Source organism: Nipponia nippon, unplaced genomic scaffold (genome assembly GCF_047370975.1).
Source record: "Nipponia nippon isolate SJK-2023a ecotype South Korea unplaced genomic scaffold, ASM4737097v1 scaffold_1, whole genome shotgun sequence".
Classification (NCBI taxonomy): Eukaryota; Metazoa; Chordata; class Aves; order Pelecaniformes; family Threskiornithidae; genus Nipponia; species Nipponia nippon.
In genome coordinates, this window is record NW_028262290.1 from 104,835,801 (window position 1) to 104,848,614 (window position 12,814).

The window sequence follows — 12,814 nt, forward strand, 5'->3', positions numbered from 1 at the left end:
CACCAAGAGGGTGGTCAAGCATTGGAACAGGCTGCCCAGGGAAGTGGTTGAGTCTCCATCCCTGGAGGTATTTAAAGAACAGATAGATACGGTGCTTGGAGACATGGTATAGACGGACTTGGCAGGGATAGGTTGACAGTTGGACTCGATGATCTTAAGGTTCTTTTCCAACCTTGACGATTCTATGATTCTAAAGAGCTCCAGAGCAGGCAACAGTAGGTCATACAATGATGGAGCCTAAACCGGTTTACAGGATTGCCTGAAACACCAGAAAGGTGCTATGCCTTGGTCTGTGCTCTGAAAAAGATTCTTTCAGTGGCAAAAATCATTTTCTATTGTGAAAGAGACCTGTATTTTCCATACAGGTGTAAAATTGGACACCCTGACTTAAAAAAAATATACGGTGGTGGAAAAAGTAGCTCATAGGGTGGCAGAACAAGACATAAGTCTAGACTGTAGAAGGGCACCTCACCCATACCACAGCCCTACTCTAGAAGGAAGCAAAGCATATTCAGCAGCAGATTTCACCCACTGAACATAAAAGCACACTCACTTATCCTTTGGCTGGAAGCTGAAAGGATCCACATGTTGCTACCTGCAACAGGGTCCTGTTAACACCAAAGTATTCCCAGGATCCTTCTGGGACCTGGCTTCTACCAGGATAGCAGCAACATGGTCTCCTTCCCTCTGCTTAAGAAGCTGCACTCCAAAAATCCTGACACAACAAAGACTAAGAAACCTAGTCTATAGCTCAGGAGCATCCAAAATACATCTAAAGATACCCTTTCTAATGTCTCTGGCATTCTGGTTCATGGCTAAATAACAAGTGTATAGACATAAAAATTTGCACATCAACCATCTTATGAATTCAGCATCTTAGTAAAGGATGAGAACAACATTTGTTAAGTAGCAAGGCTTCCGCTGGGAATTCAGCATCTACAAAGTCTAAAATACTCAAAACCCAACATTATTTGAACAGTAGTATCTATCTAAGCTTTTTTTTTTTTCAACCTAGTAGGGGACTGTTGTGACCGTGTCATGATTTGAATGACTATTTCCAAATGCAGACAAGGTAAGTGAACAGAAAGCAAAACTGATTTGTCTCTTTTGCTGCCATTTGCACACACTGATAACAATGATGTTTGGTCACCTTCTAGTCAATGACAGTCCTGAACTGAAGTGCAAGTATCTTTTTCAAGCAGAGATTTCCAATTAAGATCTGATTTGCAATGCTTATATACCTGCAACATGCCATCTTCATCCTGCAAAAAATCCTGAAAAGAAAGTCCAAACTTACTGGCAGTTGAGGTAGTAAGACAAAAGGTTTTCACCTGTCTTTCAAGAACACTTCAATTTCAGATCATTTCTTGAATTTCGTTGAGCCATCTTGCTCTCCATCTGAAATATCAGGTCAGGCCACTGTGATTTTTTGCTGCTATTCTTCATTTCTGTGGCTTTTGCTGTTGGAAATACATTACTTGGTATTATAAAAGTTTCAGGAGGAAGCACTTCAAGTGTCCCGATCCAATGTCGGGGGGAGGTTTCGATACAATCCCAAGAACGAGATTAAGATGCTGGAATCGGTCAGATGTCATACAACATGAGAACGGAGGAGGGGAGAAGAGAACGGAGGGAGGAGGGAGGGCAAGGGAGGAGCGGGAAAGAATAGGAGGGAGGGAGAGGGAGAGGGAGGGAGGGGGGGAGAGAGGGAGAGGGAGAGGGAGAGAGAGAGAGGGAGAGAGGGAGAGAGGGAGAGAGGGAGAGAGAAGGAGTTTATCACCACCACTTCGAGTCCGATGATCTCCCGCAGGGTCTTCGGTGGCCTCAGGCTTCGTCAGGGACCGAAGGGGGGGTGGGGGGCCTTGAGGGTGCAGGAACGGAAGGAGTGGTCTCGCGCGCCGCCCCCGCCGAGGGGCACGTGTGCTCCTTATATAGGGGCTGTCACGCATGCGCGGATCACAAATGCGTACGTGCTGTTCGCCACGGACGTGCTGCCCGCGCCTCTGCTCTTTTCGCGCCTTTAGTCCCTGCGCAGGCGCACGAGGTTGTTTTTCTCCAAACTGTGGAGAAGAGGATTTTCTCGAAGCGCGACGCTGGATGGCGCTGCAGCGGCAATGCCGAGACAAAACCGCATTTGGTACCGATTCTCTACATCAAGTAATTGCAAACTTCTGATTTTCAGACTGTTTGCTTTTTGAGTCTCCCTGCCATCTACCAAACTGCTGGGAAATTTTTTTACCACCCCGCCCGTAACATTTGTCATCCTGTATTTCTTAAATCTAATGCCTACATTAGTCCTCATTTCCCCCCCCACCCTGCCTGCTGCTGCCCCTGCCCCATACCACTCTTCTTTACAGTCCCCACTACAGTTGAATAGTGGGCAAACAACAATGAAGGGACAATGAGTTAAAATCATACATTTTATTGCCAAGTAGCATTTAGGCTGACATAGTAAAGGGTTTTTCAGATAACCAAAATGTACATTTTTATTCAGATAATCATCTCTCCTGTATTTCTGAATCCCAGGAAGGGAGCAGATAGTCCTTACTCTCCATTTCCTGGGGAGTCCCTCTTTACTTGCTTCATTTTCTTTACAGCATTCATTTAAAATCACTTCAAAAAGCAGGAAATCATACCTCATATTTCAAAATTTAAGGAAAAGGACTCCTCAAACTTCCATTTAAATCTTTATTCTCTGTGATATCTCAGTCTTCCGAATTTGGAATACCAAGGCAAAGCTTGCAAACAATTCCAAAGCACCGAACTTCCGACTTAGATTTATTTCAGGTTTATAAAGAAAGTAATTTTATACCAGTAACTTGAAAAAATCAAGTCAAATATAAAACTTACAACAAATAACTTAAGTGTTGTAGAACAATTTAAATTTGCTCATTTCATTATGCAGCAGATATTGTACAAAACTGCCACAGAAACAGTGGTATTGAAGTCTACTTACACATCTTACACAATTTTAGGTTAAATCCAAGCACTGAATATTCAGAGCACTTTAAACATGTTAAACAATATAGATAGGCAATAACACAACCCAAATGCAAAAGTATCTGCCTATTTTATACACAATTTTAAAAGCACTTCATGAAGTTGCATGAATTCCAACTGATGTTACATAATTTATTTCAAAAGATGCTTATTGCAGAGTACTTTTTTCAAATAAATTTACAAGAAACAATATTATTCTTAGGGCTGTGGAAAATGACTAGCATATCGAAGCTTAAGTCTTGGTTCCAGTGATGTCAATAGGATTTTTGCCACTGACTTCACTGATGCAAAGATTTCTTTTATCCACTCATTCTTCTATTAGATAAAAGGTGTAAAGGCCAGCTCAGATTTACAAAATAGCTACTTGAAAAATACTTCTATGAGGCACACGTGCAATATGAAGATGAGTTATCACAGATATCAAAACTACAGCCTTTAATACTATTCCATATGAAAATCACAGATTGCAGCAAAAGCAAACCAGAACAGGGAGGAGAGCACCACTGCTAAACGTTGCTGAGCTCCTTCTTAAGGCCATGTAATTGTGTTCTGGGAAGAAAGACATCAATACTTTCTTTTTGGTATCACTTTCCCAGGTAAATGTATGGTATCATGTTTTTAAACAAGTTATTAAAATGCATTTCAAAATAAATATTTCTGTACATGTGACTTGCTTCATAACTACAGATACACTCCAACAGCCATGCTTTAGAGATATGTAACATACAGATCTATTAAATGTTTTAACATTCATGTAGTGAAGAGGTTTAGTGATGAGAATTATGACTTCTCAGTATGAAAAGATTCAGTAATAATTATTAGTCTCATCTTGAGAAGCTGAAGATTACTTGGGTTTTCTTATTAAAAGCACTAGCAGAATACTTAACTGCTGAAGTGCATCTCACCAAAGTTCATATTTTTAAATGTTAAAGCCATAATCTGATACAAATTCCAAAGAGCAGAGCTAAATATAATGCTATTAAAACAATTTAAGTTTTAAACTTCAAATTAGAGGTGCAAATGTGAAGTTTTAGCTATATTCATGTGAAACTGTGTGAAAAGTTAATAGGCTTCAGCTTTATTCTGTTTATTATCAACTAAATCACTTTGGTTTCCTGTAATGTTAGGTCTACCTATAGTATACCAACTGCATGTGCTCCAGTGTATGTGCATCTAACTTTGTACTCTCAGCTCGCTGAACATGTGTGCCAGCTCCTGTCCAGAACCTACTTTTGCACTATAACTACATACGTTCTCCCTAACAGGTGTTACTAGCTTGAAAACAGTGCTATATTAATGTAGTTCTGAGTTTCAAAACCAGAATTAGCCTTTGTCTGGCCACATTGAGCTGGCACTTGTCTGCAAGCACTGGAATAGATACACTCCTCACAATGAAGGGATTGAAGAAATACTTTCCTGGAAAGATGCCAAGCAACTTACTTCTTCACCTGAACTTAGCAAAGCAGTACACCTTGTAGAATCAAACATTAATTTGCTTAGGAAATTAAGGGCAATATAAGCTATGTTAATTTATTTTTCATTTCTGTTCACAAAATATTACACAAAAAAGGTAAAACCAATTTAAACCACTACATGCAAATTAAAAGCCTGAACACTCTTGAGGGTTGAGAATCCTTCTGGTAACTGTTTTACCTGAAGCATATGCATTTCAAATGTTTAGAAACATGTAAGACTGCATTTTTTTTTTTTAATGTGAAATAAGAAGCTCCTACAAAAATAGGCAACAGCATGCATTTTAATTTTCAAAACATTTTGGGGGACAGATATGGTCTATGAGTTTGCTGCTCATTCTTTCACAAGCTATTCAAGATGAAATGTAGCCACAGAATGCTTCACAGTTAAGGCTCAGGGTCGTGGGATAACTATAAGTGAATCTAAGCATGGATAACTGCCTTCCATTTTCTTGGCAACAAATCTCATGCTACACCGTTGTGAGCTGGCTGAAAAATAAATCAACAACACATGACAAGCCTTCTGCTAGATTTGTTTCTTCACTATGCTAAACCCCTTTTAGCAGTAGCCTCTGATGCTGTACTCACTTCTAGTGCTACATGTAGCCAGCCACAAGGAACAAGAAACAGAGTGCATTGATGTCAGACTTATTAAAGTTACTAATTCAAAAAATCTTCTCCTCAAGTGAACAGATATGACTCACAATTCAGAGCCATGCCAACCTCGTCTGGTCAGACCTACAATCTCCTCTCCCAGAGAGCTACTCACCTACCTTAACTCATAATCTGGAAACAATTCACCATCTATGAGAGCACTTTGGTGTCTTTCACTGTTTAAATCATCATCCCATTTTGTTTATCGCATTTCCCATAAAACAAAGATCTTCCATTGCCAAACAGTTTAGACAGATGGTCTTATAAATTTTACAAATATTGTTCCAAATTCATAACATACTTAAACCAAACTTCACACATTCACCTTAAGCTTGCACAGCACAGAAAAAGATTATAAACCCCCAATAAAACCATGCAACCCCCCCACAGAAGACCATCAAGCTAACATATCTAAATATAAATTAAACCAAATAGAACACCAAAATAATATATAAAGTCTGATTTTGTTCAAGATCTTGAATAACGAAGTATTAATTTTCTTGTGTTGGTGGGGGTGGGGTTTTCAGGGTTTGGGGTTTTTTTTGCTTTGTTTTGGGGTTGGTTTTTTTTTTTTTTGTGGTTTTGGTTTGTTTTTTGTTTGGTTCCCCCCCACCCCCATCAAAATCTGAGATAAAGCAGATTAAGTTTTAATTCCCCACCTTCCCCAAATCCTGGTTCTTCAGATACCAAAGGAAGCCTGTGCTCTTAATGGGCACTTAGTGTATATATTCATACTTAAGACTAAATTTTGTATTTCCTTCCATGTAGAAGTGTAACTCAAATTCCCAAATTTACCACATTAACAAAAAAGTGAATTAATAAAATATGAAAACACTTTAAGAATGTTCCCATCAGTCGTTCTGACACAGATTATTTCTGGTCCATTTTAAGTTGTGTGAGATATATCAAAATAAATCTTTGAGATTTATCGTTGTTCTTACTACCCCCAAAATATATTTGGTTACCCGTTCTCTCACTTCAAAGGCATCAATGGAAATCTACATCATTCTGACAGCACATTAGATAAAAAATTGCACTAAACCCAGGTTTAAAAAGCTATACTACTGTGTTAGGTATTATGCAGTTACATAAACTGTAAAAATGCATAAATTCTTAAAGTATCACAATCAATCTAACTTTAGATGTTAAATCATGAATATGCTGAAAAACTGATCATTTGACAGATAACCAAAAAGCGCCTCACACAATAACTTAGTATCTTCACCTCTAAGCTTCTATATCATAATTCTCTATCAATCACTTCAGTCCTGGACATCAAAGTAGTCAATTACTGGCTCTTCTTTTAATGGTTTGGATAAACCACTGTTTCCAGTACTCCTGAAATTATAAGAATAGTAGATGTTACCCACATGAAAAACAAGATACAAAGCAAACTGAAATCACAAACTCTCCTTATGTCTCAGTGTGCACACGCACACTGCATTGGTAAATGGCATGCATTTCTAAATTATGTTTTAATAGAAGTACCTTAATGCTCCAGAAAGCCTTTGTTAACAGATTTTTGGAAGAAAACATATACTTTATTGAATTAATGTACATCAATGTGTGGCTGAATTGATACAATTTTGGGGGGGGGGGGGTTACCAGAAAATACCATTTACTGGTAATATTTATTACAAAAAAAATACTGTACTAACGTACAACTCTGCTAGATGTTGACTAAATGTTCAACATGCCTTTTTAAAAGAAAGAGCAAAAGAAATACTGTTGAAGTGAGCTGATGATCAAATCTGCTCGCTTTTAAAAGCAAGAGTAACAAAAAATACATGGTAATACCAAATCCAAACACTGTAAAGATTTTTTCCATAAGATGGTATGAGATCTTCCGGAAGATTTTGTAGAATTAAGCACTTCTAAAGAAATTTCACTTCTAGTAATTAAAAATAAATGGCTAAAGCCCTTTTTTTAATTTAATTTTGCCACATAATCCCCTTTCATTAGGGTCACTGAAGGCAGGAATCCCACAGAAGTAAGTAGAAATAAAGACTAATAAACTTTTTTAAATTCACATTGAGTTACATCGTAAGCAGTCATTTTAGACGTGTTTCGTGTAGTTCTGAAACAATTTAAATTTTCTCAGAACAGCCTACTTTGTATTTCAGCAGCACCTTAAACACCCAATAGCTACTGCAATAGTTACTGTAAAATTAAGCTGTCCCTTTCTGCAAATGGTACTTCACAGAACATGATTTCAAATGCTAATTTGGAAATAACTTGGGGAAAAAAGTTCTGAAAGGTAAACCTGAACAAAGAAAATAAGCCATCTATTAAAAAAATTCATAACTATGAGATGACTACAGGTACTTGAAGCTGGCAGGTCATACAAAGTAAAGACTGTTCTATTAGACTATTCACCAAGAAGCCTTATATATCCTATCTTCAGTAGTTTTCACTATCTAAGAAAAATGGTAGTTCACGTTTAGTAAACTGCGTAGTCGTATCTACACAAGAAAAATACATTTACTACCTGTCTAAATAAATCATTTTATGCCAGTGAGACATTACCCTTTTACATAGAACACTTAAATGTAGAAAATATCCCCAAAACTCCAAAACAGCCACCTCTTCCCAACTATCTAATCCTTATTAAAAATAATAAAAAAACCCCACTCCACAATATTTGTTATATTACTACTCCTATACCACATAGTCAATCCTACATTTTCTTAGCACTTCATTTCATGTTTACTTCTGGGGAAATTAAATCTTAGTGCAGGCTGCAAGTTCCAAAGCTGTGTGCGGGCTGGGAAAACAAAGAAACAAGGAGAATAAAGTCGAAGCTCAGGAACACTCTCCTCAGGTAACTCAGCACAAAATTGAAGAATATGCTTTTAAAAACAAATTCCTTACTTATCTGTTTGTTTGTAATGAGGAATAGGAGGTGGAGGCCTGCTCTGCATTTCTTTATCGAGCACAGAAGTTAAGGTATTGCTTGGACAAATAGATTTCCCTCTAGAGAAATAAAAGAAAAGTTATTCAATTCAATAGGAAATTATATTAATTAAGAAGTTAGGGCAAAAAAAGTTACATTTGTAAGTAGCAGTACTGGTGTCAGAGTTCATACTTGTATACTTAAATCATCTATTCAAATATTTAATTTTCCAACCATGGACACCAAGTGTGCAAAGTCCATTTTCATTACCAAGAACAAGATATTCAGTATTCTAAATGTCTTGATTGCTGTCTATAAAAGATGCAGAAGCGGCTTACTGGATTTGAGTGTTGGTGCCCAGGCTCCTTCCTTTCTCCATGTGAAGTGCACAACTCCTTTTTACTATGAAGTGCACAAAATGATCAACTGTTAAAATACCAAAAATGCAATACTTGCATTCTAGGGCAACATATATCTGTTCTTTCACAGAACAGATACAAGATCAGAAGCAACAACTTAATAGCTTAACTCGGCATCATGGGAACACAGTTCACTGCACCTTCACAACATGTTATCTAATGTTTTGGAAACACGTTCTTAAACTCTGGCAGTAATTCATGTTAAACTTGTTTATCGCTCTGCACTGAAAGCAGCCCTGCTAAGCAGCACTCTCCCAGGAACAATGCAGCAACACTGCCTCCTCCTTGTCAGCTAGCCCAGGTGAACAAGATCAGAAAAATAACATTATGCATTTGCAGGGCAGGGGAAATCAGCTCCTCCTGCCCTCCACACTAGTTACAATCTATTATGTGATCATGACCACACAATGAAGCATCCCACTTGTGCTTGTCCCATCTGCAATGCAAGGGCCACCCTGTGGCTGGGGTGCAGGACAGTATTTTCTCCGATATAGGAGGACAAGTGTACTTTAGCATGTATATTTATATGCTTTAGGCATACATTGTCTGTGAATCACACTCAACTTCAGTATGGCAATCCATGTTCAAAGACTGCACTGGCTGGAGAAAGAGGAAGGATATAAAAAAAACCCCACACCCAGAAAAAAAAACTAGAAAGATTGTTCCAAAAAGGCACCTAATTAAAAAAAAAAAAATCCCAATAATTACCAAACACACTATATCTCTAATAGGCTGTGGAGATGTCTTAAAATTTCCTATCAATTCATGAGCCACTTTCATGAGTGAGCTTGCTTTATTTCAGCTTCCAGTCACTGTTATGATTTAACTGCAAGACTGAAAAACCTTCCACTATCAGCATCTTTTCCATTCACAGTTTCTTTTTGATCTTTTCTGGGGCAAATAAGCTGAATAAATTAAAATTCTTAAACCTTGTCAAGGTCAATTTCTTACCCTTCTTGCACTTTCCTCTAAACCCATGCTACTGACATTTTAAGACCAAACTACTTCTGGTACACTAAACTGCATTGCTTTCCTGTTTCTATCTGAATGGTTTATATTGGATATTAGGAAAAACTTATTCACTGAAAGAGTTGTCAAGCATTGGAACAGGCTGCCCAGGGAAGTGGTTGAGTCTCCATCCCTGGAGGTATTTAAAAGACATGTAGACGTGGTGCTTAGGGACACGGTTTAGTGGTGGACTTGGCAGTGCTAGATTAACAGTCGGACTCCATGATCTTAACGGTCTTTTCCAACCTAAATGATTCTATAATTCTATGTCAATCACTAAATAATGTTTCCTCCTTGTTTATTTTATTCATGAATTTTTAAATAAACTCCTCCCAGAGCAGAGTCCTCTAGACCATGAGATTCTCTGTTTACTAATCACATTAAATACCTACTTTCAAGTTCATCTTGTTCCTTTCAAAATTACATTTCGAATAGCAAAAAATGCTGCAAAACAATGGCTCGTGTATTCTTATAATATCAGAAATGTGTATGTGTTAAGAGTTCCATGCATTGTCACATACTTGGTAATTCATATTTTTTCCCCACCTCCCTCAGAGCTCTAAGCAGTTGAAATCTCACATCAGTACACAGATGAACATTAGTTCTATTTCAGAGCTTAAAAAAAATTAAGTATTCATCTTATTTCCATCATATTTGTCTTGTTTCCATCATTTCTGAAAATATAATGGCCAATTCCTGTGATATTGTGGCAACACAGATGAAAAACTCCACAACATTCTCAAGATAAGTCAGAAGTCCACTAAAATATGAAGTTATGATCCCTGACCCCATTTCAGTATTGTTTTAAACTGAGTACTGACAGTCTGTTCAAATGAATTGGAAAATCTTGCAAACATAGGTCACCAATTCAAAAACTGTCCCCATCTCCCCAACACTGAAAGTGTTCATTATTTGAAAAATAGTTACTTGCCAGTGACCATAATTTTTTCAAGATTATATTACATTTACATGTACACTCTACAAGCAAGTATATTAGTGTCCTATCAGTTGACAACAGCTGATTTCCTCCTCTTGTATAAAATGGGTAAAAACTCCTTTAACTCCAAGCCTGGCATATAAAGCCAAATGCCCCCACTATCATTTCAGTTACCTCTTAACTGTAGAGCTCTATCTGAAAAGACTAAAAGAGGACAAAGGTACATGGGAGAATATCTTGTTGTCTTCTTTCATTTTTATAAACTGTGGCGTGCAAAAACATAGAAACCCCATTGACTGGTGGTAAATAGGCAAAAAAAAGAAAGGCTAGGAAGGCCTTCACCAAGTAAGGTGTTGGTCTTTAAAACATCAGGCTAAATCTCACTTGTGTAGTAAAAAAAGTAAATGAATGACAGTTCTGGAATGCAGGAAAACAGAACACTTGGAAGAATACATGTGCACTTATTTCTCCAATTAGCTAAAAAAAAAATTCTTACTAGAAAAGAGAATGTTCCCGAATTCCAAGAAAGTAAATATAGTGGCTCTGCTCTGAAGTGAAATGTTCCCAGGATGTAGAGGGTTAATATATCAAACCTTTAAAAATGAGGGATCAAAGCCTTGTGGACAGTTAGAGGAGATCCTGGAACCAAATTTGCTTTGGTCACATCAAGGCCTAGCCCTGGTTTTGCTTTGACAAGATTTAGTGTCCCTCAAAAAAAAAAAGCACAAGAGATATACAGTAGACTGTCCAGCCATGAAACCAGAGGCTTTAGAGACAAAAATCTATCAACTCACACTCAAGCAAAATGTACACCACTTCCTGTATACCTTGGTGACACACAGGACAATACTAGACTGACTCCAATCTCCCCAAAATTCTGTGAATATTTCTATTAATTGGTTTAAAAAAAGAAAAAAAAAGAAATTAAACAGCCAATCATATTCATCTCATCTGGAAGAAAACCAAACAACTGAATTCCACTAAATAGGTGTGCAATGGAAAAAAAGCAGACCCTCCCTTCCTGCTAATGTAAATCATGGTTATCTATGATCAGTTGTAATAGAACTGTGGAGATGAAACCAAAATGGCTCTGCAAGTACTTTGGACATTTTGATATGAAAGTTGCCATTCTTCATTCTATTAACTTATTCTCAAAGTAAGGAAAAAAGATAACTGCCTGCCCCAAGCAACAAAGATGAGATGACAAATTTTTAGCAGCACTCCAGGGAAAAGCAAGGAGAATATAAATAACTATCTGCTGACTATAAGGCACTGGTAGTGCTGACAGGATGGCCTGTTGTATAAAACCCAACTGTGGAAATCGTGACTCAAACTTATCTTCTCCTTAAAGACTGGAAGTTCAATTTTCATAACTCCAGGATGGATCAGCATTGATGTGAACTACTACAAAATTCTTTGCCCACTGATCTGTCCAGAACTGACTCCATGTAGCCTTGCAATAACGATCCATCAGCTTTCAGACAGAGCAGGTTTTTGTGAGAAGTGCCTCCAAAAGCTGATACAGTTTGGGTGGAATAATGAAGCAAGTGGCTCTCAAACAATCTCCTGGTTGTCTAGACTTCACATATCCTATGTCATAAGCTGTCAAGAGGCAACACATACTATTTTCAGGGCAAACGATGTCAAGATTGAAGGAAAAATAACAAGAAAGATGTAGCTCTTTTCTGGAGCAGGACTGCTGTTAAAACCACCTTGGCTGGTGACCTGTAGCATTATTTGTGCTTAAATTGCTCAAAAAGCCTTAGAGGTTAGAGGTGTTGAAAAAGGACATTCATTGGAAAAGGCCTTTGTGACTGTAAACGGGGTGGGGAGAAAGTTAGCTTTTTCCTCATGGCAGAGGAGAAAATTTATAGACAGTGAAAGGTAGAATAGAAGTCCTTAAAGCGATAGAGTACCTTCAGGAACTCATCCAAACTTCTGTCAAATTGGCAGTGAAGTTATTCCAGATACCAGAAAGGCTGCAGAGACAGTTAACTTATTAAGTAAAATGAACTTGTACCTGGAGATCAAGTACTAAATGTGTCCAGAAAAACTTAAAGAAGCCAGAGAATAACTCTGTTTCCTGCTTAAACACTGGTCACTACATAACAAGCAGCAGACGCCCCTTAACAGGCTCTGGCATCCAGAGTTATTCGTTGGAGGAGGAAATTCATATGAGTAAAAGACAAAGAAACCACTGACAGGTACAGTGAAGCGCATGTGTCAACTTGGAGAGGAAAGCCTTCCCCTTTTCACCATACCAGTCTAGATGTTACCTTTGAACCTGGTTCAGAAGGTATTCACTGAAATAAGAAACATTGTTATGCAGCTGAAGAATATTCTTAGTAGAGCACTCTAACAGAGTGGCAGAGGTGAAATAGCAGCATGTGCATTCTGCACAGTACGCTGTTCCCTGAACAACACAAGGGAA

General features: G+C 37.9%; 1 protein-coding gene across 6 annotated transcripts in view; it reads right to left on the minus strand.

The window, feature by feature from the left end:
• Nucleotides 1-2,406: 2,406 nt before the first annotated feature.
• The window catches only part of NFX1 (nuclear transcription factor, X-box binding 1), a 71,810-nt gene continuing 61,402 nt past the window's right edge, over nt 2,407-12,814 (minus strand). For 3 of the 6 annotated variants that reach the window (XR_015706514.1, XM_087766000.1, XM_087765982.1), the window contains 2 exons: nt 7,998-8,099; nt 2,407-6,464 (listed from right to left, as the gene is read on the minus strand). Coding sequence is in view for 3 of the 6 variants with exons in the window: in XM_087766000.1 (XP_087622126.1) it covers nt 6,389-6,464; nt 7,998-8,099 (178 nt within the window). In the remaining 3 variants the exon portion in view is untranslated. Of the gene's footprint in view, nt 6,465-7,997; nt 8,100-12,299; nt 12,363-12,814 lie in introns of those variants that run through there. The other 3 variants (XR_015706511.1, XM_087765991.1, XR_015706518.1) reach the window with 3 other exon arrangements.